Source organism: Gallus gallus, chromosome 1 (genome assembly GCF_016699485.2).
Source record: "Gallus gallus isolate bGalGal1 chromosome 1, bGalGal1.mat.broiler.GRCg7b, whole genome shotgun sequence".
Taxonomy (NCBI): domain Eukaryota; kingdom Metazoa; phylum Chordata; class Aves; order Galliformes; family Phasianidae; genus Gallus; species Gallus gallus.
This window is the reverse complement of record NC_052532.1, coordinates 189,042,923-189,070,291: the sequence shown is the minus strand read 5'-3', so window position 1 is coordinate 189,070,291 and position 27,369 is coordinate 189,042,923. Positions and strand designations below refer to the sequence as shown.

At 43.7% G+C, this 27,369-nt stretch overlaps 2 protein-coding genes across 13 annotated transcripts; one reads left to right on the top strand and one right to left on the bottom strand.

Moving 5' to 3' along the window:
• The first annotated feature begins 1,327 nt into the window (after window positions 1–1,327).
• On the top strand, window positions 1,328–9,569 carry CCDC90B (coiled-coil domain containing 90B). 2 transcript variants are annotated; one of them, XM_015280221.4, is made up of 9 exons: window positions 1,328–1,503; window positions 1,768–1,887; window positions 4,055–4,158; window positions 5,850–5,951; window positions 6,510–6,551; window positions 6,630–6,701; window positions 6,783–6,836; window positions 7,592–7,706; window positions 8,207–9,569. In XM_015280221.4, exons 1-9 carry the CDS (start codon window positions 1,383–1,385, stop codon window positions 8,260–8,262), a joined length of 786 nt encoding a protein of 261 aa, XP_015135707.1. In that variant the 5' UTR covers window positions 1,328–1,382; the 3' UTR covers window positions 8,263–9,569. The 2 variants fall into 2 exon arrangements, with proteins under 2 accessions (XP_015135707.1, XP_040503072.1); XM_040647138.2 differs by having other exon boundaries at window positions 1,328–1,642.
• On the bottom strand, window positions 5,811–26,685 carry ANKRD42 (ankyrin repeat domain 42). 11 transcript variants are annotated; one of them, XR_005839575.2, is made up of 14 exons: window positions 26,621–26,685; window positions 25,106–25,198; window positions 23,996–24,159; window positions 22,061–22,168; window positions 21,570–21,770; window positions 20,936–21,071; window positions 16,897–17,097; window positions 15,217–15,342; window positions 13,903–14,008; window positions 13,352–13,527; window positions 12,838–12,964; window positions 11,875–12,019; window positions 10,214–10,688; window positions 5,811–6,388 (listed from the first exon to the last, which is right to left on the bottom strand). XR_005839575.2 is itself a non-coding variant. In XM_040647110.2 (13 exons), the coding sequence occupies exons 2-13, from the start codon at window positions 25,122–25,124 to the stop codon at window positions 10,593–10,595; spliced, it is 1,605 nt and encodes a 534-aa protein (XP_040503044.1). In that variant the 5' UTR covers window positions 25,125–25,198; window positions 26,362–26,685; the 3' UTR covers window positions 9,340–10,592. The 11 variants fall into 11 exon arrangements, 10 of the variants coding, with proteins under 10 accessions (XP_040503044.1, XP_040503043.1, XP_040503045.1 ...); XM_040647110.2 differs by lacking the exon at window positions 5,811–6,388 and having other exon boundaries at window positions 9,340–10,688; window positions 26,362–26,685; XM_040647109.2 differs by lacking the exon at window positions 5,811–6,388 and having other exon boundaries at window positions 9,340–10,688; window positions 25,106–25,255.
• Between the last annotated feature and the right edge of the window lie 684 nt (window positions 26,686–27,369).

Here is a 27,369-nt window from a genome sequence, read left to right as displayed (position 1 = left end):
CGTATCATCCAAGTGCAGCTGGGAGAAAATAAGGGCCCCTCAGCTTCTGCACAGATCTCTCCATCACAAGTCTTGACTCCATACACAGGCATTTAAGTCCATGTGTAAGAGACATTCTGGGCTGTTTTCTTTTCCCAAAGTCTGTCTTGTGATTGTGTGTGAAATCAATATTCAGCTTCCATGTCACTACATCCTGTGTTTTTGGTAGATGGAAATGCAGCCTGCGGAGCCGATCTTGGCCTGCTGACACTTCTTTGTGCAGATGTTTCGTGTCTGGATGTATACAAATCTGAACCGCTCTGAATTTTATTGTAGACAGCCTGCCTTTCTCTGGGTTCTGCCTAGCCACAAGTAATTCTGGGCTGAAGGAAGGCAATATGCAGATGACACCAAACTGTGTAGTGCAGTTGATATGCCTAAGGGACAGGATGCCATCCAGAGAGATCTACACAGGCTTCAGCAGTGGGCCCAGGACAATCTCATGAGGTTTAGTGAAGCTAAGTGCAAGGTCTTGCATCTGGGTTGCAGCAACTGCCACTATCAGTACAAACTGATACAGCCCTGCCAAAAATACCTTGGGGGTACTAGAGGATGGGAAGCTGGACATGGGCCATTCAAGGTCAGGTTGGACGGGGCTCTGAGCACCCGATGGAGCTGTAGGTGTCCCTGTTCCTTGCAGGGGAGTTGGAAGATGATCTTTGAGGGTCTCTTCCAGCAGCAAGGTGAGCTGTCTGTTATTCGAATCTGCAGATTGGCACGCTGAATGTTTTTCCAGTCCTGGGCTGTCAGAGCATTGCTTGCACCTGTGCCCTGAGACACAGGCACCTCTCACAATATCCCTTCTCCATACATTTCACAACCAAGGGCGTGTTTTTTTCTTTTCTGAGCCCTTCTCTATCCATTGTGTTGTGTGTACGCTGTAACTCTGGATGCTCATCCTGGTACTCAACAGACCAACGCTATTGGCCAACCCTCATGCCAGAAACCAGGCCCACTCAGAGCGAGTTTCTGCAACTGACAGCAAACTTCAGCCCCTTGAACATGTGAGATCAGAAGCAGCTGCTGCCGTTAATTAGAACTTCTAAGCAAGGAGCAAAGGCCCAGGGGTCGTGCTTGGGGTGGGGCTCCGCCACGGCAATATGGCGGCCGGGGCGCTTTCCCGTGACAGCGAGAAGCCGCCGCATGCGCATGCGCGGCCCCTCCTCTCTCTCCGCCTACGCGGCGGCACCGCCCGCAAGCCCCTCCTCTCTCCACCACCATGAACTACACTTCCCAGCATCCTCCGCGGGCTCAGGTCGGAGGAGCGTTCTGGCGGCGCTTGCGTAGTGGGTGAGGCGGGCTGGGCGGGACCGGAAGCGGAGTGCTCGCGCCGCGCTGAGGAGATGAGTTGTGGCGGGCGCGGTGCTTCGCTGCTTGGGTGGGTCGGTCGTGCGTGGCCGGGCCCGCTGCCTGCCTGGGTCCCGCAGCCGCCTCGCGCGTTGCTGTCTCCGATTCCTCGGAGAGGTGAGAGACGCCGAAGGGCCCTGTCGGTCGTGCTGCGAGCGCGGCTAAATATAACCTCCGTCTTGTTTAAGTGATAAAAAGTTTCCGAGTGATGGCCTAGATAAGATAGGAAGCAGCAGGTTAAGGGAGAGAGCCAGCGGTGAGTGAGGTGCCAAACGGCTTGTTGCTGCCCTGCAGGCTGTGCTATGGTGAAAGAGATTAAAGTTACCGTATTGTGTGGTAAAGCATCCAGGTTAAGCTTAAAGCACGTGTTGTTGCTTCCAGGTCTTGCTGCCACACTCCCTAGGAATTCATATGATGTCAGAAGAGTTGAAATCACTCCCCTGGAGCAGAGGAAGGTAACTTTTGACACTCATGCCTTAGTGCGGGATCTGGAAACCCACGGTAAGTGATACCTGTTAAATAATCCAAAGGGAAGCTCTAAGTGCTGTTACTGTGGGTGTGATCAGTTTTCCCCATAGCAGTACTTCATGTTTTGGAAGTCTCTAAAGGCTGGTGAAGGAGAAGCGTGTGGTCTGTAACCATACAGGCTGTTAAATAGATTTGCCTCATCTGTAGCTGTAGGTTAAGTTTATATAGCATCTTCCCCCCAAAGGACATAATGCATTTAACATTCTTTCCTAAGTTAATGCAGTCCCTGAACTACTGTGGGTTGGTGGTTAGTACCAAAACCATCCTTTCTTAGGGAGTTTTGAAAGTCAGCTGATTGTGTGGAAGAACATTTGTGTACAGAGAACCTGGCCTCAGCTCTCTTGGTTTGATGCCCCCTCAGTTCTTTTGTGGGAAGAAGGAATGAACATTTGATCTCTCATGTCACTGAGAGATCATTATGTAAACCTCTGTCGTATTCCCCCATCATTCTTTCTCAAACACAGTTGAGTTCTGGCTCAGTGAGTTTTGCCAAGCGATTGTTTGACAGTGGGTGTCCCATGGATTTGAATAGTGACATGATGTTGGATCTATTTTGTTCTCTACTCTTTTTTGAAGTAATTCTTAAAGTTTGGTTTGCTCTGCTGATCCCTTCCAAATATTGAGGTGATATCTTCAACAGACTATCAGTTCTCTGTTACAATCCCAAAATCTTTATCTTAAGTGGCAGCTGTCACTTTATCCAGTCGAGATTAGGAGTTTTTCCCCTGTGAAGTTCTTCTAGTAGTATCAGTACATCGAAGACTCTCAGTAGTCCACTAATAAGGGTTTTCTTGTAGTTGTTTCTTTGTGTTTTAATGCCTGTCAGACTTGTCAGCGTGTAGTTCCCTACGTATCATTTGGAACTATTTCTAAAACCTGGTGTTGTATTTGCCACTTTCCTTTCCTCAGGCAGCCAAGACAGCTTGTTAGATATTTCTTGTCCCAAGTACTCATTCAGCTATTTCTCCTTGGAGGTCCTTTAGAACTCAAGATGAAGTCTGATGCTGGTGCGCTGTTGTTACTGAGTTTGTTAATTTGTTCTGTAACTGCTACAGACACATCAGTATCACAGTGACAGGGCTTTGAAGGTAAAACCTGTACATACCACGAAACTGAGAGATGCTTTTAATGTCTGTCAAACTTGCTGCAGGCAGTTCTCAGTCTCAGGTCTCCTACATATATGAATTTCTCCACGTTTTCTAAACTTCCATGTAGGAAGGACAGTACCTGACGGATGAAATAGCACAAGCCCAAGTAACCCTGAAAGCACAGGGAAACTGAAGCAATACAATTACACCTCAGTGGAAGGAAACTCATAAATTTTGCATAGCCTTTTTAGTAATGCAGTCTCACAAGGCCCAATAATTCAGAAGGGATCAGTGTCTTATTTCTCTGAATAGTTTAATTTGAAAGCAGTTTTCAATGAAAAGTTAATTGATCCCATTATATGAAATGGAGCAGTTGAAATGTAACACGTCAGTGAGATTGCTGGAAATGAACCTTCAGCACAGAATCAGATTTGGCCAATTTGACAGCTGATTCTTTTCAGTTCTCTACGCTTTCTCTTTAAATGCTCCAAAATTGCACCAAGCCACCAACAAAGTGCAATTTTTATCTTCAGCAAGCAAAAAAAATCACGCAGTCTGAATTCATTCTGCAGGCAATGGATGCAGCAGTTTTTAAATCAGTTTTGCATGTGCTTATACCTCTGCAGGAAAAATTTCACTATGTGCAGACTCATCTTTCAGTTTTATTATTCTGTAGGATGCATGCCTGGTAGCCCATGTTAACTTGGGATTTTAATAGAATTTGCAAAAGCTCATTCTAAATCAAAATGTTGCTGAATTATTTTTATAATGCATACAGAAATTAGTTACTGCCATCAGCTGCTTGCATGGGCTATCTCAGTGTAGTTAAAGTCCTTCAGATTCGTGCAGCTTTAAATCTGCTGGCTTTGCATTTAGTGATATCTCCCCGTGACCAGCTCCTCACTGCCAGTTCTCAGTAACTGTGCGACTTCCCACTTGCTGCTTTAGTTAGGAACAGCACTTAAGTGTCCCATTTGTTATGCACCTCTTGCTCTTCCCTTCACCCAGCTCTCTGAATTACCTGAACTTGTCATCCTTCAACTGCTTTTCAGGCTTTGCCAAAGAACAAGCAGAGACCATCGTGTCAGCATTAATAACCCTCTCAAATGTCAGCTTGGAGACAGTCTATAAGGACATGGTTACCCAGGCTCAGCAGGTAACATTTATCTATGGTGTGTATGCACACAGCTTTGTATAAATATAGCAGCACGTGTTTGCATATTTAAAAGACAAGAGAGTGACTGTCCATAATACCATCAGTTCCTTTCTGAGATGGGTTTCTCTGGATTTCAGGGTGATACTGAGAACGTAAATATCCCATATAAGTGCTTTCTGAATGTGGCCACGTGGTATAGAAGTAATGCAGAGACTGCTTTGTTAGAGCTCTGGTACGAAACCAAACTTTGAACCATGCTTTTGCAGCAGTTGAGAGCAGAAAAGAGATGCCAGGAAGGTGCACTGTATTTGTCCTGTTTCTCTATTCACAAACTGAAAGCAATCATTGGAAATGTGTCAAGATTTTACTCCTGCATTTCAGTCTGTAAAGTTACATCTGTCTATAAAGTTACATCTATTGTAACAGCAGAAGGTGGCTGGGATGTGGGCTTAGGCACCACCATGTGGTTATGCAGTGTTAAGCAGTTACTGCAGCCTCGGCAACTATCATTCTCCTTGCTCAGGCCTGACTTAGCTGAAAGGTGAGGCCCAGGAACTGTTCCCACAAAGCACAGTGGATTTAACCATCTGGATAGCACCTGTGGCATGTCACTTGCCCTCAGGGACAGCAAGCAGGCTGTAACTTGCTTGGCTGCCTGTATACACCTGGCTGTTTGCTCTGGACTACTCAATAGCTCAACCTGTGCTCAAGCAAAGCGTCCAATTGTCTCCTTCGTTCAGAGTCAGGTTTGTGATTGTACCTGAAGGCAGTGAATCAATTAAGTAGTATGGCTCTTCCTTCTCCTGAAGTGCTGACAAGTTTCGTTTTAACACGTTGCCAAAATAAAAAGAACTTTAGCTTCTTCCTGTAGGCATCTCAGCCAGCATCATAAAGCTCTGGTGCACAGTAATGGCTGTGCAAGCTGAAATTACGTGCCATTCTTCTTCAATGAGTTAATGCAATTAAGTGTTCATTGCTGTTTTATTTACCCTGTGGACTCCCACAGATTTTTACCTTACTGGCATTTATGCTTAATGGAGTTTGTTTATTTTTCTGTGAGTCTCAAAAAGAAGACAAGAAGTTGTGTCTTTGTTTCTTCCATCAAAGTGGAAGCCTTCCTGTTCAGACAATTAATTATGTGTAAAAGAAAAAGCCAGTATCTAAACTATCATTTGTGTGGAATTATATTAGGTAGAAACATCATTTTTTGTGGTGCATTCAGTGACCACACTGAACATCTTTAGATGGGATGAAGAGAGTGAGCTCCTTGGTGTAAATGGCCCTGAAGTTCTTCCAGAAACAATAAAAACTTCACTGTGTTCAATGGAATAAAGTCAGCCCTCAGCGGAAGGAGGGGCAGAATGTATTTTAAGGAATTTACTTCAGCGTAGGATCTGAGATACTGTTGGCTAAAAGCAGACTCAGATTCATTATCTTCCATGCTAAACAGCAGGGAAACTTTCTTCCACCAGTTAAAGGAGTACCACTTTTAGGATTCTAAACTATTACATTTCTTCCTTAATTTTCTTTATTTTTTTTAACTCTGTAGTTTATAAGCTGTTTCTTTTGGAGAGTCTCCCCATTTTTATGCTTTGCTGCAGCTTATTTCCTAATTTGAGTCCTAAAAATCCCTTCCTTTGCTTATCAGACAGTTTGGAACGTAACCATTGACATATTTTATTGTTTCCAAGGAAATAACTTTGCAGCAGATCATGGCACATTTGGACTCCATTCGAAAAGATATGGTCATCCTGGAAAAAAGTGAATTTGCAAACTTGAGAGCAGAGAATGAGGTACTAACAAATACTTTTAATTAAGCCATCAGTACCCCCAAAATATACTAGGATTTCCCCAGTGCACGTTTTTGGTGGTACAGAATATTTGATGTGGATGTACTGATGGATGTTGTCAGAGTTGAAGTGTTTGTACATTACAACTTCTGTAATCGTATAAAATATATTTTGTTTTATAAGATTTGCTTAATTCTTCTGAGGGGAAAAAAGAATCATCTTCTGTATTACTTAAGGGTGATTCTTGTAGTCTTGTTGCTATTAACCGTACTGTCCAGGGAGAGCAGTCAGGCATTTCTGTTAATTAAACTGCTGATTTAGATATGTTTTAGTTTTGCTGGGCAGCATTTTGGTGTTCTTCTACTGTCTTCAGTCTCAGAACAATCACTGTATGTAAATAGAGCACGCCAGTTGAGGTATCTGGTTGGGAGGACATTGCTCTGTTGGGAGAAAATTACAGAACAGTAATCATAGAAACACAATGGTAACGCTCGCAGAGCTGATTTGTTTGGTCAGCAGTTTTCTGAAGCTATAAAATCTCTTTTTCTTCTCTGCTCCTAGAAAATGAAAATTGAGCTAGATCAAGTTAAACAGCAGTTAATGGTAAGTAAACGGCAAGTAGGTGTACGCTCATCTTGGGGGAAAAAATAGTTATTTTCATGATCTTTATTTGCTTTAAAGAATGAAACCAGTAAAATCCAAGCTGACAGCAAGCTAGACATAAACCTGGAAAGGAGCAGAGTGACAGATATGGTAAGCTGACCTCTGAAGATACTGTTATGAGTTTGGTGTGGATTGCCTTTGCTACAGTTGTAATTTATCTTTTATCCACAGTTTACAGATCAAGAGAGGAAGTTGATGGAAGCAACTACAGAGTTTCATAAAAAAGTAAGGATTGAGCTCACTTTTTATTGAGCAGGCTGCAGTTACACTCTGGGTGTCACATAAATACACAACTTCTGTGAAAGTTAATAGCTGTCTGCCTGCCTCATGTATGTTGTATGTTTTTATTGCCTCTGTGTGTGGGATTTACACTAAACACCATCCAAGCAGAAGATGACGCACAAACATCATCTCTCACTTCCAGAGTGCCTCTGTGCAGTCTGTTCTAGGTAGGGTGTGTTTTGCCACGCTGCCCATTCTGGTGTTGACCAGTGAGCTGGTCGGCCCTAGCAGAGATGTCTGGATACCTGTAGCCAAGCAACAGTTTCAGGGGCTGGGAGTCCTCAGTGCCTCCTTGGAGGCATTGTAGCCTGAGGCTGCTGAGGGACATTGGCCATTTTCAGCATCAGCTCCCTTTTCTTGGATAAGGCTGGTGATTTTTAGACCTTTGTTTGGCAAAAATTTAGGGATGCTATGTACACATTATAGAATGTCTCCCTTAGGAGGCACGTGGCGTATTGCAGATAAAATTCAGATCATACCTATTTTTCTCTTTTTCTGTCTTCATCTTTAATATACTTCCTTGTGGTATAAAGTGTTGCTCTGTGACATCTGAGATCATTTAACAATTACACATCTTCACCAGTATGTTGGAAATTCCTCTTTGTTACTGCTTGTAGCATGATGTTCCTGTTTGATTTTGCAAACTGAACAGAGCTTGAGAGCATTGTCAAATTATATGCTTTCTTTTAATGTTTCAGGATTCGAGTACCAACAGCATTATTTCAGAGATCAGTAATAAAATTGACACTGAAATAGCTTCCTTAAAAACACTCATGGAATCAAATAAACTCGATACAATACGTTACTTGGCAGGTATGTGATGGGCACGAGGGTGAGTACCAGGGGCTTAATTTGGACATGTAAAGTTCAAGAGTTATTCAATATGATGTGCAAAATGAATTCAAGAATTCAGCAGAGCAACAGCAGATAACTAGAATTGGATGTCACGTCTGACCTGTTAGCTTGTCATTCTGTTCAGTGGAAAGCCTGTTTAATTACATTTAATTAAGACCCAATACAGCCATCTCTCCTGTAATACCATTTCTGATAATGGGCGACAGCAGTAAAAATTACTGTAGTCTGTTGTGCTTTGTGTTATCCAGCGTAGTTCTTTGGAAGTATTCCTGATAAGATGGTTCTGCAGGCTGCTGAATTTAACCTCCCATCTCGCTGTGTAGGCAGTGCTACTGTGGAGGATACCACATCTGAAACAAGTCATTGTTCTCCATTCTGTTTGCAATTAATTTCCTGTATGTAGAACATGATACAATCTAATATTAATCTAATTCCTACTACTTCTGTTCTTTTAACAGCTTCGGTTTTCACTTGCTTAGCAATAGCACTGGGATTTTACAGGTTCTGGAAATAGTTATAAACAGAATGACCCCATCAAATACAGGTGGAGAAAAGGCCAGCCAGGCAGCATCTGCCAGACCATCACATCTATGCTGTAGATCACTGTGGTACCTCTACTTTTGATATTCTTGTTCTGATTATTGTGAACAGTGTTTTCTGACTGTGTAACACTAACAGTTGAAATAATATGGGGGAGAAGGTGGCAGATAATAGTAATATTTCATTATTTCCTATTGAATAATGTATATATTTCAAAAGACTTTGTATATTAAATCAGAAAGCATTTCCTAATGGGCTTCAGAATCAAGTTTGTTGTCTTCTAGAACATTGCCAGTACTCTCATCTCTGCTCCAAATAGAACTACTGAACATTCAGCATGACTGTGGAAATACTGGACTTCTGTTTCCAAAATGTTACCAATATGGGAGAATTGCAGCAGAGTCCAAGAGATGTACTGTGATCCCAGGCAGTTACCTTACATATAGGAGCTGGGTGTTTGTTCCTCTCTTTTTGATGGGTTTGAAGCCTGGTTCTTTGGTTATGTGTTTTCATAAATATGTATGAAAGCATCAACGTATGTATATTAAAAAAAACACACTCCAAGGCCTTTTCTAAAGAATCCTCGTTTTTCTTGAAAAATGGTTTACATAAATTTAAAATCTTGTGTAGAACTAAAATGTTTCTACAGATTTCTTTATTTTTGATATCCCTTAAAATTTTTGTAAGCCCAGAGGTCAAAAGAAAGGGAGAATTTCTCTTCATTTCTCCAAGGGGAAGTGCTGCTATTCTCACTGACTGCAGACAGCACTGGGACAGATAAGTGCTCTTAGCTCCTCCCTTCAAGCAACGCTGAGTACTCTCAGTAAACCTTTGTGTATTTTCTGGGTGTGGGATCTGGTTGTGCCACACGAGTGCTCCTTGTGAGCAGTCTGTGATGCTGTGGGACTCTTTCAGCTTCAGGTGATGAGCTGCCTGCCTACGGCAAGGACTTCTCACTGTAGTTGCAGAGACAAGATGTGATGGGTGGATGCCTTCCAAAACTGAAGCAGTCATATCTGGGGTACAAATGCCTCTGCTTTTAATTTGATTCCTTTTAATTAAAAAAAAAAAAAAAAAGTCTTCCTGGTTTAAACTTCATTCAGAGTAAGCACTTTGTGGGCTACAGAGTTTATAGTTCCCTGGATAATGGCAGGTTTTTAGTTGCAGTTCTTTTCTGTTTTTAGTTGAACTTGCTGGCATCCTGCAAATTCTTGTATTCTGTGCATGAAATTATGTATTTAATGTGTACATTTAAGAAAATAAAATGAATTTATTACATTATATGAGCTATCTGTGAATATAGATGACTGGATTGTACAAGTGTGGCTTTTTTAATGAGCACAGTGCTGTTAGTGAGCTGAGGCTGCTTTTTCCATTGTGGATGTGTTAGTGGAATAGGTGTGGGGTGCCAGCACAAGGACCTGAGGCAATCCCTTAGCCCATGTGACTGCTGCATCGTCACACATCCATCCTCAAACACGCTGTAACCATTTCTGGAGTTCTCTGCAAGATGCAGGTCGATCTTTGGCACTGTTCCTACATCAGAACAGCACCAAGAGCGATGGACCAAATTTCATCCATGGCAGCTCCACACCACCCTTATGATCCAGATTCTGGATTTCTCTTTGTCTGACACAAGGCTTACGCCGTTACTATACGTGCCCCCCACCTATTGCATACGCACACAAAAACAGAGTTTTTCACTAACTTTGAAACTTACTGCAATTAAGCTTCTCTGGGTAGCAAAGGAGAGGACAAATCAGGATTCAGGCACTAGGAAATTAAGCTTTATAATACAAGAATTTATGATTGGAATTAAAACAGTGAAAGTTTTATGCATGACAGCTATTCTGTGGCCTGCACAGACTGGCTGGAGATGAAAAGTCATTTGCCTGGCATCTAGCTGCTGTTCCACAAGGACTTACCCCATATGCTGTTCTTTGTGTCCATACCCTGTAGGTCCTGGCTGAAGTAAGGGGCTTTCTTCTTTTTTTGTCTGTTTCAAGGCAGTAATACCAAGCAGACTAGTAGGTGAGGATAGCTTTTTCATAGCCGAGGGCCTATGACATTGCTGCAGTTGAATTTTGGAATGTTCCAATTTGCAAAGCTCTTGCTAAACTTTGTTTTGTTCTGTTTTGTTTTCCTGCTACAGTGATTTAGAAATCTTTTCTGTCCCAGAGAAGTAGGAAAACAGTTTGATGAACCACAGCTCATCTGCAGAATTGGGCTCTACAAATGCTTTGCGCTGTGGATATTGCCATTCTGCATCCTCAGCCTGCCAGCCTTGTGTCTGAGGCTCCTTCCTCAGCGCAGCCTCACAAACACTCCTCCATGGCTGCGGGGTGGATTCTTCTTCACTTTCTTTTTCTCTTTGCAGGAAATGGAGATGGGTTCAGGTTCCTGAAACAAAGGACATCATTACAGCTATTAAGCAGCAATCACTTAAATCTGCTGCATTACAAGGCAGGCTTTAAAAATACGTGGCTTTGAATAACCACAGAATATTGTATTCTCTGGAAACTGGTGCACAGTCCCAGGGCACAGGATAGCAGTTACAGTAGGGTGACATGCGAAGGGTTCTTGGTTACAGCTCGTTTGGAAACAAACCTGTCTCAGCTTGTGACACGTAATCACAGTTAACTTAATGGCTAGCTGGGCCAAGACTCAAGTCTTCCACTTTCACAGCAATTACAGCAGGACCCTACAAACAGTTGCACAGCAGTGCAGTGGTCAGAGCAGCTGTTAAGCAGCAAACCAAGAAGGCAGGGTCTCTCACCACTGGCTGTAGCTCTGACACAGCCGGCAGCATCACCACGCTGATTCCCAGCAGCCATAGCAGGAGGAACCCAGGAGTCTCACCCAAGGCTGAGGCAGAACATGCCAAAGATCTGAAAAGTGCATTGTTGTTACATCATTTTGAAGAGATGATGCGGCTGGGAAAGGTCTGAAAAGCCAGTTGTCCTTGTCTCCAAGCTTAGCATCTGAACTTCTGATCTACTGTCAGATTTTATTAAATATGGGTATATGTTTTCTGTTTTCTAAGTCAACCTATCATCTGTACCTGCTTTGCTTTCGGTGGGCTTGATAATTAAGATGCGAGACCAGTTGTTGAATTCAGCCATTGCACACAGCAATGCTGCATTACAGGCTTCCACCAACTCTATTTCCAGTCTGGGGTAAAAGGGGGAAGAATAAACCCATTCTGAAGGAGAGTTCTCATGTAGAAGAGAGATCCTGCAACGTGTGGTAGCTGCTACGAGCTATGCCAGCTGGGGAATGAGGGGACAGCTCCTAAAGTCCCCATTCCAGTCTGAACTGGGCACCAGCTACCTGGCAAGACGAACAGCCAGCCAGTCACCATGGAAGAACTCAAGGACCATTCCATGGAGAATTCATATTCTTCTCTGCCAGGACAAAGAGAAACTGATAACCTCTCAGGTCAGGATGCAGCAAAGGCTGCTGCTCACTTCACTGTTCCAGGCTGAAAGCTGTTAACATACTTACTCCAGTATTTCCCAGCACCACACCTCACAATCTTAGCAAGACCAGACACCCAAACAGCAGGACTGCCGTCCGTCCCACTAACCAGAGGCAGAGCAGCAGGGCTGTGGGCTCTCTCCCGGCTCTCCCTGAGGCGGCCGATCTCGGCGCGGCAGGCATCCAGCTGGCTCTCCAGCTTTTCCCTCCTGACTCGCTCGGATTCCAGCTGCGCCTCCAGCTCCGTCAAGGCCCTGCCAAAAGCAAAGGGGACAAACAGCATGGAGCACAGCCAGCCGTGCCCAGGCCACGCCACGCGTGTTTTAAGGAACAGGGCAAATGTAGCGTACTCCAGGCTCGGGCCTCTTTGTAAAAGCTCTTGCGCCGGCTGCTTTGCCTACCATACAGGCAGCCGTACTTGGCGCTTTTGACCACGAGATGGAGACGTCTCCCTGCGCAGTGAGCCAGCGCCGGGCTCCGGGCGGGACGAAACCCAGCTCCGCCCCCAGCAGCAGCTGGCTCCTCTGCACGCTTCCTAAAGTGATTGGGTAAGCACACGTGAGGAACGATACGATCAAATGAGAGCCTGCATGACGTTTACTGAAAGGCAGTTGAAGCATTGGCTGACCCAGTTGCACAAGTTCTCATCAGTCACATTCACAGTGGCTATTAAATTAACTGAAATTCCCGGAACTGGTTAGCTGAGACTTAATTCTGATCTATCTCAGTATAACAGCAATTGACCACAGCAACTGAGTCATCTGGAAACGAGCTGGCTCTCCTCTGTGCCACAACGAATTAGCACAGCTACAAAGGTAGGAGTTGTCATCCTACATAAGTAGGTTGTCATCCTACACAAGCACAAGAAGTATGGAGGCATCAGTCATTTGTGTTGTACTGCAAAGTCAATTCTCATGGCAGGAGTCCACAAATGGCCAAATGGCTGAGGTCCATTTCTTTTTAGCCTGGCTAAATTCACTAAGTGGAAAAGACACAATGGCCAAAGCAAACTGAGTGTAAAGTAGCCTTAAAGAAGGCTTTAAAATGGAACACATTATAAAGTTGACCTTACTTCTCAAACTCCTTTTCATCTTTTTTCATCTTCCTCTCCTCCTCAGTTATTCCTCCCAGCTGTCTGTAGTTGCTGTAGGCAATTTCCAGAAGTTGCTGAAGTTCCTGAATCCTGTGATAGGCCCTTACTGTAAGACAGGGTTCTCCAGGTAGGTAAAATGCATGGAAACAGCTGAAGACATTCACGCTGAAGTCCAGAAGTCTGGGAAACAGTCACACACACAGCAGTAACCACACTGCTCAGCAGACACTGAGATACACCCACAGCACACTGCTCTCAGAGTGCTCCAATGTGGTTTTGCTGCAGGGATTGTAACAGTGTAACAGTTATGTTCTGACTGTCCTGTGCCATCCTTCCTAACCTTCTGCAACGTGAGTACTCAGTGTCACAGACATCCTATCAACAAACTCATTCTACAACAGAAAATGTGGCAGTTGACAGAAACTGTGCAAGTATCAATAGAGCACCTTTAGACTACCTGTTCAAATAAGGAGTGAAGAAAAACAATGCTTACTGCGCGCGTTCATTTTCTCTACTTTATCCAGGATTAAGTCTTCTTTGCTATCTGTACTGCCTTCCACACCATGTCTTTCAAAAAACTTTATGTTGCTTGCATCCAGTTCTTCATCACCAGAGTTACTGTCTCCAGTTCTTTGGGTCAAAAGTTCCACAGCTGCTAGCTGGGCAAATCTGCACAAAGAACAGTTAACCTACATTGATATAATCCTGCAATCTAGAAACACACAGCCAGGCCCCCCACAAGATAGCAACTCTGAAATACTTCATGTTCCCATTTAGAGGACAGAGTTGCAGGATTTGTGGAAGCATTGGTACACAAACTATGAGCAGCAATCTCCTTTCTACAGTACTGTGCCTCAGTGAAATTTGCAGTCTTTTACAGCTACAGTGTGGCTTTGCTTATCACTCAGAGCTGTAATTCAAGGGTTTTATTAGTTCTTGCTTCATCGCCGAAAAGCAGGAGTAATTACAACAAGGCTGACTTGATATTTAAATAGTAAAAGAAATGTTAAAAAAAAGACAGAGCTACATGGCATGTACTGCTACCTCTTGGCTACATCCTTTGGAGTCTCTCCAGCATCATCTGTAATGTCACAGTCAGCTCCCATTTCAATCAACCACTGTAAGCAATGGATGTGCCCTTGTCCTGCAGCTGGGGGAAGGAAGGTGCATGCAAGTCAGCCATGTACAAATGCAGTTTTGAACTTCCTACATCCCCTTTCTATCATGGTTTAACATGCCAGAAGTTGGGTTCACTAAGACCACAAAGGAGAGAGGTTGTTTCAGAGAAGGATGTATTTCAAGTCATGTGGGTACACTGATTTTTAGGGAAGATCATGCAGAGTGGGTTTGTACCTTTTTCTGGTCCCTGAAATGCACGTGCAACTCCTTCTGTACATGAGCTAAACTAAATGTTCTCAGTCCTGTGCATCAGCATGGCTACTGCCCACATTGTGTGGTCCCCAGTAATGATGTCTCACATATGGAAGATGGTCCTTGGCATGTCTGTCTGATACCTGTGGGTCTTTTTCTTAAGGAAAAATAGATCTGCCTCTGACAGCACCCCGTTTGGAGCTGTGTCAGACAGAAATAAGGAAATGTACTGACAATCAGCCATAAAATTTCCCCATAACAGAAACACTGGAGGTAAAGATTGGGGGTGAAACAATTTTTGGCTAGAAACTATCCAAGAAAAGGTAGTGGGAAGAAATGTGAAGGAATGTAAAGTTATTCTCTACATGTTTTTAAAAATTCTGCCATTTTTTCTCTAAGCAAAAAGAATTGGGGGAAATAGTGCTAAAAGCATATTACAAGAATACCTCCATCTTTACTCTGCCATTTCTTCTCTCAAACACTGCTAAGAAACCCTCAAACATAAGAGGACTGAGATTCTGTAATGCTAGCACTGTACTACAAATCAAGGTGTTAGATACCAGAAATCCTGCTGCCTGCATAATGAGCTACCAGATTACTTTGTTGTGGTTTTCATATCACATCATCACAGTACCAATATGTTCAGTAAATAAAGGCTCAAACCACAATGCAGATCACTGCCATGCCTAACTAATCCATGTTTCTGGAAGTAACATCCCACCTGATAAAAAAATATATCAGTTTGGACGTTGTTTTCTTTTTAAAACAAACTGTTCTATCTTGACTTCAGCTTGGTTATTTTGTTTTTAAAGTGCCCCTGCACATGCATACATCATAAAATGTTTTCCACGGTTGCTCTTTCGAGCCCTCAGGAAATGAGATGCTGGTTTTCATTAAGTTTATCTAATAAGCAGTCATTTGAAAATGTAAGTGAAGAAGCCAGAAATAAACAGTAATAAAGGACAAACATTGATCATAATTACTGACCTTTGTGCATGAGAGTGGATCCCTTATCATCCCGCTCATTAATATTGATTACTCCACATCTCACTAATCTTCTGAGTACTAACAAGTCCCCTCTGAAAGCAGCATCATGGGCTGGGAAAGCTAAAACTGAAAATGAAATACATATTTCTGAACGGATGCCAGTAATTACACTAAACATGCTCATATTTGTCTCAAACAACTTGCCTCTATGATAACAACTAACTCACAGACATTCTATAGCTGTAGCTAGCAAGGTTAATGCACCTTTAATTAGCTAAAATGACACTGCATATCTAGGATTGTTCATCACAGACTTGACTAAACCTCTCTTGGTTATGGCTACAGGCATCTTATACAGTTAATTTCACAAACCTGAAATAACAGGTATACCTCTGTTTTACAGTTAATGTTCTATTACTGGTGGTAATGGTAGTCATCTGCCTACCCAGATTTCTATAGTCTAACCAAATATATAAACTATATTACTTCTTCCCCTCTACTCGGCTCTTGTGAGGCCCCATCTGGAGTACTGTGTCCAGGCCTGGGGCCCCCAGTACAGGAAGGACATGAAGCTCTTGGAGTGGGTCCAGAGGAGAGCCACTAAGATGATCAGAGGGCTGGAGCACCTCTCCTATGAGGAAAGGTTGAGGGAACTGGGCTTGTTTAGGTTGGAAAAGAGAAGGCTCCAGGGAGACCTCATTGTGGCCTTCCAGTACTTGAATGGAGCATATAAACAGGAGGGGGAATGGCAATTTACAAGGGTGGATAGTGGTAGGCCAAGGGGGCAAGGGGGATTGGTTTTAAACTGAGATGGGGAGGTTTAGGTTAGATATTAGGAGGAAGTTTTTCACACAGAGGGTGGTGACACACTGGAACAGGTTGCCCAAGGAGGTCGTGGATGCCCCATCCCTGGAGGCATTCAAGGCCAGGCTGGATGTGGCTCTGGGCAGCCTGGTCCGGTGGTTGACGACCCTGCACATAGCAGGGGGGTTGAAACTCGATGATCATTGTAGTCCTTTTCACCCGAGCCATTCTATGATTCTATGATTCTTGCTTAAAAAGTATTCATGCAGGCCATTTGATTTTTCTGGTTATTTTTTTATAAGTAGAGAGTGTTAGTATTTATACCTATGAGCACAATGACAAAAGACTAGCAGATAGGGAAAGTGTGTGCCTGGGAATAGCAGAGAGGTGAAGGTGCAGTGCTCATATCCTTGCTCTGTTCAATGTCCTCCTTAGAAACCTTGCTACCCTTGCATCCTTTGTTATGCTGACTGCAGTAGTATTCCTGGTTAGCAAGTAACCTTCATTTCAGTGAGATCTTTCCAGGCTTAGCAGTTATTCAGAATCATGAGCAGGCAAACCTGCAAACTCAGCAAATCTGGATCTCTGCTGGAGTCTAGGCAGAACATGGGCAATTTGCTATTCATAGTGCAACACAATGTGTGAAGCTTTATTCTGATTATTGCAAATAATATTTATAAAGTCGTGCTGAGTATCCTAGTCTAGCTAGCAGTAAGAGCCACAAATATCCTAAGTAACAGCTGTACCTTACAATGGTGATATAAAGGTTATAGTTCTGCTCATACAAGATTTCAGAATCGAGTGCTTCATAGAATTACTATGCCTACTTTAACAGTTCACATTTTAATCAGCTTTTAATATTTTATCCCTACTCACCTTCCTGTGTCTCTGGATGCTCCCCCTCTTTTTCCACACTGTCGATATATTGCAGAATATTGTCTTTATAGAACCTCTCAGCCAAGTCCCTTGGAGTCTCTCCATGGTCATTCCTGGCTTTCAGTGTGTGCATGACACTGGCCATTTTACTGACCAGGAACTTAAAGCAATGCAGGTGTCCTTCCACTGCTGCCAAATGAGCTACAGCACAAGGGGAAGCCAAGTATGTTAGAGCAGGGCATTGCTGACCATCAGGAAGGCAGCATTTCCATTACCAGTTAGATCTAGCTCCTCTACCAGCACTTGAGACATCCAAACCTGCACAGTAGGAGGGAGCAGGCAGCTGGATAGGGAATGCTCAGCTCCTATCCAGGACAGAGTTCAGCTATAGGCAAAGGAGGTAAAAAAAAGGAAAAAAAAAAAGCTGTTAAGGACAGGATCTGCAAAGAAAATGCCCTGGCAGAGCTGACTGCAGCTGACACAGCACGACACTGCCAAGAGACCCCAGAGCAACAACTAGGGGTGCACTGGTGGGGTCTCCTGTTCCCCATGGAATGTTCACTCCTTAGAAGCTGTGATCTGGTCTCACTCTCCTAGATAAGACTACAGAGGGCCCGCAAGGGGAGTCTTTGGTTAGGAGTTAGGGCATCTGTTTCAGTCCCACGTCCACTGCACCACCTCCAACAAGCTGCATTACACCTCTGCAGCTCCATTACTTCACCTGTAAAATGACAGTGGTAAAATGACAGTGACATTCACTTTACTGGGTAGAGCTCTGGAGGTACGTTCCCTGACATACATATTCCCACTAATACATAGATGTATTCACTGTACTTCTATTACATTTTTTAATGTTTACAGTTGTGGACAGTTGTCCACTGCTGTGTGGGCAGGAGCTGCTCTGACCCGGCACAGCAGTGACTGCTTCCCTGCAGGGCACAAATGCTTCCTCCCCTGTCCTACACAGGGCTTTAGTTTTAGGCTACACAGAGCTTTAGTTTTTCAACACCAGTAGAGCGCTGGGCCTGTAACAAAGTAAGAGGTACAAAATACATGTCTGTTATTATGAAATAAATCACAGTCTCCAGTCCCATTAGTGGGAAGAAGTTGCAAAATAAATGCAATTTAGATTGCATTTATTATACAACACATTATCACTCCATCTATTAACTCAATATGGATTATCACTCCACATATTAACTCAGTATGCATTATCACTCCATCAAAATGCTCTGGCTGACATTCTGTAGGCAAAAGGGTTACATGCTTCTGATTATCTTCATAGTTGCTAAATAATGTATCCAGGACACAAAAAAAAAAAAAAAAAAAATCACTAAAGTCACTTAAACTAACTTCTGGCACACTGGAGATCTCTGCTGCAAACCATTAGTTTCTATTGCAAACCATCACTGCAAACCATAGTCAGTGAGTGAGTTAGGAAGAAGTGAAGTGAAGAGATACATTCCAGAAGTTGAGTACTGAAAACTGGTCAGCTGGTGCAAAACAGTCTCAATCCATACAAATGCACTTTCAAATACCTAGGAATCTCAGGGATAAAACTTCATCTTTTGAGATAACATGTTATTAAGTGCCTATCCTATGCAGAAAGCAGTCAGAGAAGCTCAAGGTTTTCTGTGAAAACAGCAAAGGAAAAACACACTAAAGAGCTCTATTCTGTCTGTGTCTTTTTGCAGTTTCAGTGAAACGCTATGGAAGACATAAAGGAAATTTTCATATGCTTTTAAGGTGTGCTTCTTAGCAGCTGGTGCCCAATGTGAAACAGTGCCAGACAATCTCTGACATGCTAAGCATTGCTCTTTAGACCAAAGCCAAAGAGTTTTGTGATGCTAACATAAAATATGTTGCTTAGTGCTGAGAACTTTGAAAATCTTTATCTTAGGCATCACGGTTGGTGTTGGGATCCCAACTTCTCTGTGCTTCATCTCACCTCCTATAAAATCAGCCACTGTTATTTGCTGCTATCTAAATAGAGAGTGAAAGAACCATGTATGTGAAAAATTCAGGTGTTGCACTACAAGTAAATTAATACAAGATTTAGAACAGGCTTCACTAATAAGATGTAAGTGAAGCATGGTTACAAAAAGAGAATATAGAGGAAAAGCAAAATGTTGAAATAATAAACACAGCCCACTCAGGGCACCAAATGAGCCATAGTTCCTCCAAAACAAATTAACATACTGTAGGTAATTAAAGCCTCTGCCATAACAAACACGCAAAAGGTGCAATGTTACAATTCTTAAGTTTTAGGAGCATAGATTTGCAACCTCAGTAAATTCCTGTCAGTACTTTCAGGTTAAATTACAGCACTGGCCAGCTAATCTTGAAGCTGAATTATGCAAAGATGATCTAAACTGACACTGGTTTGTAGAGCACGGCACTTCTGTTAATCTTTTATTAACAGTGTTATAAAGCATTTTCTTTCTTCTGGATGATAACAGAAGCAAATGAAACATAACAAAGACTGAACAAAGTGACTCCAGAAGAATAACCAAAACAATTCTTGACCAACAAGTACACACAGGGCATTTTAGTGGAACTGTGTTGGTATTTACCATCTCTCCATAAAAATAAGTGTCCCCAAATGCAAACAGAGCTACTTTCTATGTTGTCACCAGAGTGCCTAACATCACGATCCTTTATTGCCTGAGCCACTACACCAGATGTCCTGCTGGGATGTCAGAGCCTCATATCCTTTAATAAGGCCTGTGTTTGCAGAACAGAACATAGACATCAGTTTTTTGGATAAATGGTGCTCAGCAGAGGATAAAATATTTTAAAATGGATTTTAAAAGATAAATCTAAACCTCCAAACAAGTTATAGAGGGAGGAAAATATGCTGTTTGGAACAAATAATATGACAGACCATAAGAAGGCAAATGTTAAAGGGGAAATGATGTAACAAGAACGAAGGGTTGAATGACAGCATTCAACTTAGAGAGTAATTTGAGGCAGTAGTGTGGTAAGCAAAGGAATGGTGGAGAAACTATGAAGGTCAAGAAACAAAGAGTGCTCATTTTTTATGCTAAAGTGGTTACACACAGGATTTTGAAGAGAGTACAGACTACAGATAATACAGAAATACTGGTATGCCATAAATCAACATGGAGAAATCAGAGGTAAATGAGAACAAGGGTTTTACCAATCCAGTTAAGAAATAGTTGGATGCAAAAGCTTTCATATGATTATGCCAGAATCTGATCACACAGGCACAGCTGTTCAAGCGTGGTATACATTCAAAAAGGAGCAGATAGCAGCAGAACCTGCCTGCCACTCCACCTGCCCTTCTCCTCCTGTGATCTCCATTGGCACAGGTACAGGGGATGCTCACCTACACAGCACTCAGTCAGGCTGACCCTGCTCTTGATGTGAGCTATGCCAGCTCCCATGAGCTCTGAGCCTTGCCAGCAGCAGCGGGAGCTGAACAGGAGACTGCTGCCAACCAGCAAGTACTTTGGATTTATGTATTCCCCCATCATTATAAAAATGGAGTAACAAGGTTGATAGCATGGGACAAATCATACAGGCATCAGTTGGTTTGCCTTGTAAAGGACACTGAAGACCATTCATGGGCAAGGAGGCAGGGACACTTCCCACTAGACCAGGCTGCCCAAAGCATACTCCAACCCGGCCCTGAACACCTCGAGACATGGAATCACAGAATGACTTGTTCAGATGGAAGAGACCTCAAAGCCCACCCAGTTCCAACCCCCTGTCATGGGCTGGTTGCCCCCCACCAGCTCAGGCTGCCCAGGGCCCATTCAACCTGGCCTTGGGTACCTCCAGGGATGGGGCACCCACAGCTCTCTGAGCAGCAGTGCCAGGGCCTCACCGCCCTCTGAGTAAAGAATTTATTCCTAACATCTAATCTCCTCTTTTAGTTTTAAATGGTTCCCTTTTGTCCTACCAAACCATTATCTATTGTCCTATCAGTGGTGCTGGTGTGTTTTATTTATGATGTGCTAGAGTTATCACATACACAATAAGGGTTTGAAAAAACAAATGATTATTCCTGACATACCTGGAAGGTTTCCATCAGTATCCACATCATCTATGCATGCTCCCCATCTAACAAGAAGCTGCAAACAGCCCAAGCGACCATGAAAAGCAGCATAATGAACAGGCTTCCAGTCATTCCTGTCTGCAGCGTTTGCATTCTAAAATGAAAGCAGCAGGTTAATTTGTTTATGAAGCTTAGACACAAGACCTTTTATAAATAAGAATCAACAGTTCTTATTACACTATTCAAACAAAATGAAATATTTTTCCAAATTCAAGCCATGAAAGTAGCATAAGAGGTATTTCTCACAGGTTCTTGGCTTTATTGAAATAAAACACACATGAAAGGTATGTTTTCAGACATACTTCTATCACCATGTTAGTCATTATTCTTAAATATACAACTGGATTTTTTTAACACCTATTACTGTAGAGGATTTGTACAACTGGAAAAAAATCACAGCCATCGCAGCATCTGATCTTCTTTTAGTGATTTCCCCATCCAAATGTTGTCCCAAGTTACTGATTCTCTCTAGATTTTTGGATCTTGAGACCTAACATCTCTTACAATTAAAAAGTAGAAATTTACACTACAACTAAATTCCCACCGTCACCAACAAGAATGCACCAACAGAGATTAATCTATGGTCCCAAACCTCAGTTAGTGAGGGCTTGGTATGGAAAAGGATACCAGACTCTGGCTCTGCACTAGGGAACTGCAGGTAGAAGTCTCTCACCGCTCCACTTCGCAGTATGGTTTGCAATGTGTACGACTGCCCGTGGGCTGCAGCCAGGTGCGACGGAGTGCACCCACGGTCATCTCGAGCTTCTAGGTTTGCTCCATTTATTAACAAAGCCTACAAGAAATGCAAAGCCTGAGCTCAGTTCACATGCTGAAAGAGCAAACGCTGCCTCGCAGGATGACTTGAGATGATCTGGGTACCTCTGGGGTAGCCACACAAAATAAATCTGTTAGCACAGAGGGAACAAACAAGTGCACTCATTTTACCAGTGACTTGGTTTCAGCTGTAAAGACATGGACATGAGAGCCAGCTCCAGTAGGAGCACTCTCAGCTGATCATCATAAGGAAGTGTCCAAACCATCGGCCTGCCTTCCTTTTACTGGAGAGTGAATATCCCTACGTACCTGCATGCAAGCATCCTGCCCACGAATCGCTGCAAGGTGAGCTGCTGTCCAGCCTCTGACTGTCACATGTGTCACATCAGCGCCATGCCAGAGCAACCAGTGGAGGCACTGCTCAACCAAAAACAAGCTCTTTTTATTTAATAAACTCTTCTTCTTTAACAATCCTTATAACTTGTCTGAGGCAAATGTTAACTATAAATTAACAGTAGATGTTACAGTTCAAACAGCGTTAGCCACTAGGAAATGAGATCGTTTCAAGGCTTCATCCAAGGGTACAAAAAGCACTACCAACCTACCAATTGCAGTGATTTCACAGTGTGGCTTCTTGATTTTACTATTCCAGATTTAAAATGCAGTCTGTGAGAGCATTCATGTGGCATGAGGTAAAAACACTTGGAAAAAATGGTGCAAACATGCTCACTTGAAGTCCAGCAGGAAAAATGCCATGAATCAAATGTAAAGCCTCAATTCATTCATTAGGCTTCTTGGGTATACGTAATCCTATCTCTCCTCTCACCCATCACACATTATTTTAGCTTTATTCACCTTTTTTCAGCAGGTGTTATTGCTTTCCATGGAAAGCTTAAAGAACTATTAAAAAAATAATAAGCTACAAAACTAGTTAAAGCTTTTTGTTCCACTTCATTATTATTTACTGTCTTCTTTTAGGCTCGTCTCCAGCTCTGCTTCCTTCCCTGTTTCCACCAGGGAGCTTAGTAACAAACGAGTGACAGATAATTCAATAAACCCAAATACACTGATTGCAAAGTACGAGACTTAAATGAAAAATGGTAGAATTTATAGAGGCAGAAAAGGGTGGGCAAGCAATCGATTTTTAGGGTTGACAACACAATCATCAGCATTTTCTTGACAGTTTCTGTACCTTGCAGTAACAGCACTGCACTTATTATACTCAAATATAGAGAAAACTTTACATTCTTTCCTTTGGGACTTCATTTTTTATATGGTTATTTACAGTCTTGCTGTTTCAAAGTAAGATCACTATAAACACTGCACAAGGAGGCTGTAACAAGAAGGTGAATGTTGTGCTGAGTGCAGCAGCTCAGTCCTGGAAATCAAATCATTTGTGCAGCAAGTACCTGCTCATTTCTGCATCAGTAGTCAGTGTTCTTGTTTATTAAAGTGAAGTGTGTTTGAATTATTTCTGTAGAGAATGAGGCATGGGACAGAACACTGGTAACTGAACAAACATTTCTGTGTCACTTCTCAGTTGGTTCAATCACTTTCAGAACATTATACACATCTTTATGGATTTTCCAAGTGTTCTGAGTGAAGAGGAAAACACAAGAGGGACAAAAGAAGGTAATGAGGCTAGAAGGGAGTCCATAAGGCACAGCTTGCTTGGATTAAGAAAAGCTCTGATTTTGTAAAATCTGAGGACATTGATTACATAAACTGCCTGGGGCTTCAGAAAGGCAAAATGAAGTCCTAAAAAACTGTACTTCTTTCCTTAGTGAACACATTTAATCAGAAAAAAAAAAAGCAGGCAGACATTATAGATCTAGCTTGATCAAAGCTAGCACTGTTGTGTACAGTCTCTCCCCAAAGAGGAAAACGTTTACCCATAAAACCTTGCTGTGTCCAAACACTAACATAAACAGGAGGGGGAACGGCTGTTTACGAGGGTGGACAGTGACAAGGGGGAATGGTTTCAAACTGAGACGGGAGGAGGTTTAGTTAGATATTAGGAGGAAGTTTTTCACACAGAGGGTAGTGACACACTGGAACAGGTTGTCCAAGGAGGTTGTGGATGCCCCATCCCTGGAGGCATTCAAGGCCAGGCTGGATGTGGCTCTGGGCAGCCTGGTCTGGTGATTGGTGACCCTGCACATAGCAGGGGGGTTGAAACTGGATGATCATTATGGTCCTTTTCAACCCAGGCCATTCTATGATTCTATGATTGTATGATTTTACCTCCAAGCTTCCAGAGTGTGCAGCACAGTGCAATGGTGTGAACTTGTGGACTAAATCCACCTCGTCGATAGAGGCTCCACGTTTTATCATTAATGCAAGCTGTTCCACATCACCAGCTTTCACTGCCTCGTGTACACTGGTGTAAGTTTGTTTCTTCCTGACATCTAGTGAGGAATAAAAGCATTAGCCAGCTCGGTCACATTTCAGAGAGATGAAAGAAGTGATGAATCAAAGAAGCATCAGGGTAACAGTTTATAAGAACCAGCCAAAAGTGTAACCTATAAGGGTGTAACCTGTATCAGCAGGAGTCCTTAGCCACTTGTTTCCCAGAAGGAAAGCAATATCCAAAAACCTGAAAGAGCCATGTCCCCTTCAGCCCCAGAAAAGGACAGAACAGCAGAGCAACTCCATCTGTGCATGCAAATGCTGGATCAAGTCCACCCCAACTCTGGCTCTCTTCCAAAGCTGTGGGCATCACAAACTCTTTCATCAATCACACCTTCAGGTGCTCAGCCATTGCTCCTCAGGGGCTCTGCATGGCCACACCCCTTGCTGCCACCCAAGGACATGGCACACCAAGGCATGCTGCTCTGGGGGCACCGGGCCCTTCGCCAAGTAGGCAAACCTTGCAAATACCACATAAGATCATGCAGATACTCTTGACTGAGCTGAACCTATCAGTTAAAGCTGCTGCATAAAAGCAATGCCTTATACAATGTGTTAGTCATCCTGCTTTGTTCTCCTGCTATACCCACAGCGCTGCTCTGGAATAGGTTACTTTGTTAGAAGCCCAGTTTTACTCCCACCAAAGTCAACAACGTTTTCACGGACTTCAGTGGCTCAGAAACTCTGAATGTAGATGCAGCATGGTCCAAAAAAACCCATCACCAGGTCAGGGGATCAAATAGTCTGCATTTCCCTTCAGGCCTTGTTACTGTTTGACAGCGTAACTGTAAACAATGGGAGTTGGATATCTAAATCCTCTTGCAACATTTTGGCACTTTGCCTACATTTGCCAACAAAAATAAGCGATGCAAGTAGATCTAATGGCTGAGATGGCTAACTTCAGATAGCTAAGCATATGAGTAACCCAAAACAATTAGTAATCACCTTCTGGAGTAGTCATCATTCTGGAACCAAAATGCACCAACACTCTGATTAAATTTCAGGCTCTAAGAAGTCTTGAAGAGGCAGGTTGCTGTTCTGCAAGTCAAGCACATACACAAATGTTGGTCTTAAGGTATTAGTGCCTCAGTTTTCCTGCCCATGGAGAAGAAATTGAGGCAACAGTTCAAACTCTTAAAAACATGAGATCAAAAATGTTAAAGCATATCAATGAGTTGCTTCTCAAAGGTTCCAAGTAGCGCTTGGCCAGATTCAACATTACCACAGAGAGGAAAAGTGGGGGTTAAACTGTTTCAGTAAGCTAGGCTGAGTGCTGTAACACACCCCTGGTGCATCATCACTTCACTCCCACTCCACCCTGAGCCAGGCTGTACTGCTGTCCTGCACAAAGGCAGCAAAATGCTGCATGAACCAACACCAGCAGCAACTCAGAATAGCTCAGGTTGGAAGGGACCTCCGGGGGTCACTCAGTTCATGTTTTTAAACAAAACTTAAGTACACACAGTGTTTTGGTGTTGAGATTTTTAAACAGAGAGTATCACTAGGACCTAATTTTCCCACAAGGGAGCAACTTCTCCTGATGCCAGGTGAGGGTTACAGACTTGAGCACAATGATGCAGACTGACATCAGAGGCAGATCTAGCCAACTACACTGCTTGCCAAAGCACTACACCACATTCCAGTTCTATGGGTTCAAGGTAATATTTATTATTTTTTAATCCAGAAGAATCTTGCCCTCTTTCCTCCTCTGGAAGGGGCAATGACCCATGCTTGTGTGCAGGTGGCAATGACCCATGCCTGTGTGCAGGTGGGTGCCAAGCTGCAGCCCCCTGGCTCAAGCACCACGAGCATGGCTGGGACTGAAGTTTAACGAACAGCTGTTAACACAAACTGTACAAAACACACTGGTTTTGAGAGTGAGTGATATTTTCCATAACTTCAGTGCACTTTGTTATCAAATGCTCGTTTCCTAGGAAAAAACTGCCCTGTAGAAAGAAGTAGGGTAAGAGTTACAACAGTACTTGACCAGAATTCACCCAAGAATTTACTCAGCCTGAGGGAAAGGGACAATGTTCGGTTTGCTATATCTCCATAACACACAAAAATAAGCCAGTGCGGTGCTTCTTGGCAGCAGTTGAAGGGGATGTGGCACAAAGCCACACAGTGGGCAAAGACCTAGGTCCTGGGCCCTGTGTGGGGTTATAGCCCCATCCCGGTAGTGCCCGTGGGGATTATGCCACCTTTCCCCACGTGTCCTGCAAATATCAATTAGTTTGGGGTATTTTAGACGTGTCCAATACGAAACAGCCATATTAACAGACGGGCAAAACAACTGAGGAGGGCCGGAGAGCGCGGGCACAGCCGCCCCGCGGGGCGTCCCCCTCACGGCCGAGGCGGGAACGGCGCCGCTGGCAGCGCCGCTGACGAGCGCGGGGCTGCACAGCCCGGGCCGGCTGTCGGGAGGACGCGGGGAGAAGGCCGCGGGCGGAGCGGTCTCACCGGCCGAAATAGGGCTGGCGCTGCGCTCTCCTCTTCTTCTTTCACTCCTTCCCCCACGCCGCAGCGGGGTTGCTATGGGCGCGGCGCTCGTTGCCCTCGCGGGAGGAAAATGGCGGGCGGTGCTGGGCGGAGTGGCGGCCATGGCGTGCAGTCGGGACAGGCCCTGCCCGGCGGTGCGGCTGCTGCTGGGCAGCGCTGGGGCGGTTTCTTGACGTCCTTCCCCAAGAGAAAACAGCAGATCGCTGCCTGTTTTCATTCCACGCAGGTATTTGCCTAGCATTTCACCTGCCCGCACTCTGTGGAATGCTCTGACTCAAGGCACAGCTGTGCATTTAACCCGAGGCGTTCTCAGGTGTTTTTGTTACGGTAACACAGGCTCGGTTCTTCAACCCCTTGCCTGAGCATCCAGTGACCTGGAAGGAAACTGATTTCCTTTGGTGGAGACAGAAGAAAAATCACCCTGCGTATCTGAGTGGATTCCCTATCACACTTAAGAGGCCTGCAGTGATAATTCCACAAACCATGCAGGTCCATTTAGAGCTTAACCTCGATATTAGGAAGTTGCTGTAACTCCTCTCAGAATCATGAAGGTTGGAAAAAAAAACCACGAAGGTCAACTGGTCTGACTGTCAAACACATCCCCACCGGCCAGTCCCTCAGTGCCACATCTCCCCGCTTCCTCAGCACCTCCAAGGACGGTTACTCCACCACCTCACCTCCCCAGGCAGTCTGTGCCAATGCCTCCCTGC

Bases quoted from the DNA above. Each gene is read 5' to 3' on its own strand.
- CCDC90B (XM_015280221.4), top strand. From the start codon at position 1,383: ATGAGTTGTGGCGGGCGCGGTGCTTCGCTGCTTGGGTGGGTCGGTCGT. The intron at 1,888-4,054 runs GTAAGTGATACC...ACTGCTTTTCAG, and splicing joins GCGGGATCTGGAAACCCACG to GCTTTGCCAAAGAACAAGCA. The intron at 6,702-6,782 runs GTAAGCTGACCT...TTTTATCCACAG, and splicing joins GGAGCAGAGTGACAGATATG to TTTACAGATCAAGAGAGGAA.
- ANKRD42 (XM_040647110.2), bottom strand. The intron at 21,771-22,060 runs GTACGTAGGGAT...CATTTCTTGTAG, and splicing joins GGCAGGATGCTTGCATGCAG to GCTTTGTTAATAAATGGAGC. The intron at 12,020-12,837 runs GTAAGGTCAACT...TGCTTTTGGCAG, and splicing joins GATGAAAAGGAGTTTGAGAA to GGCCTTGACGGAGCTGGAGG.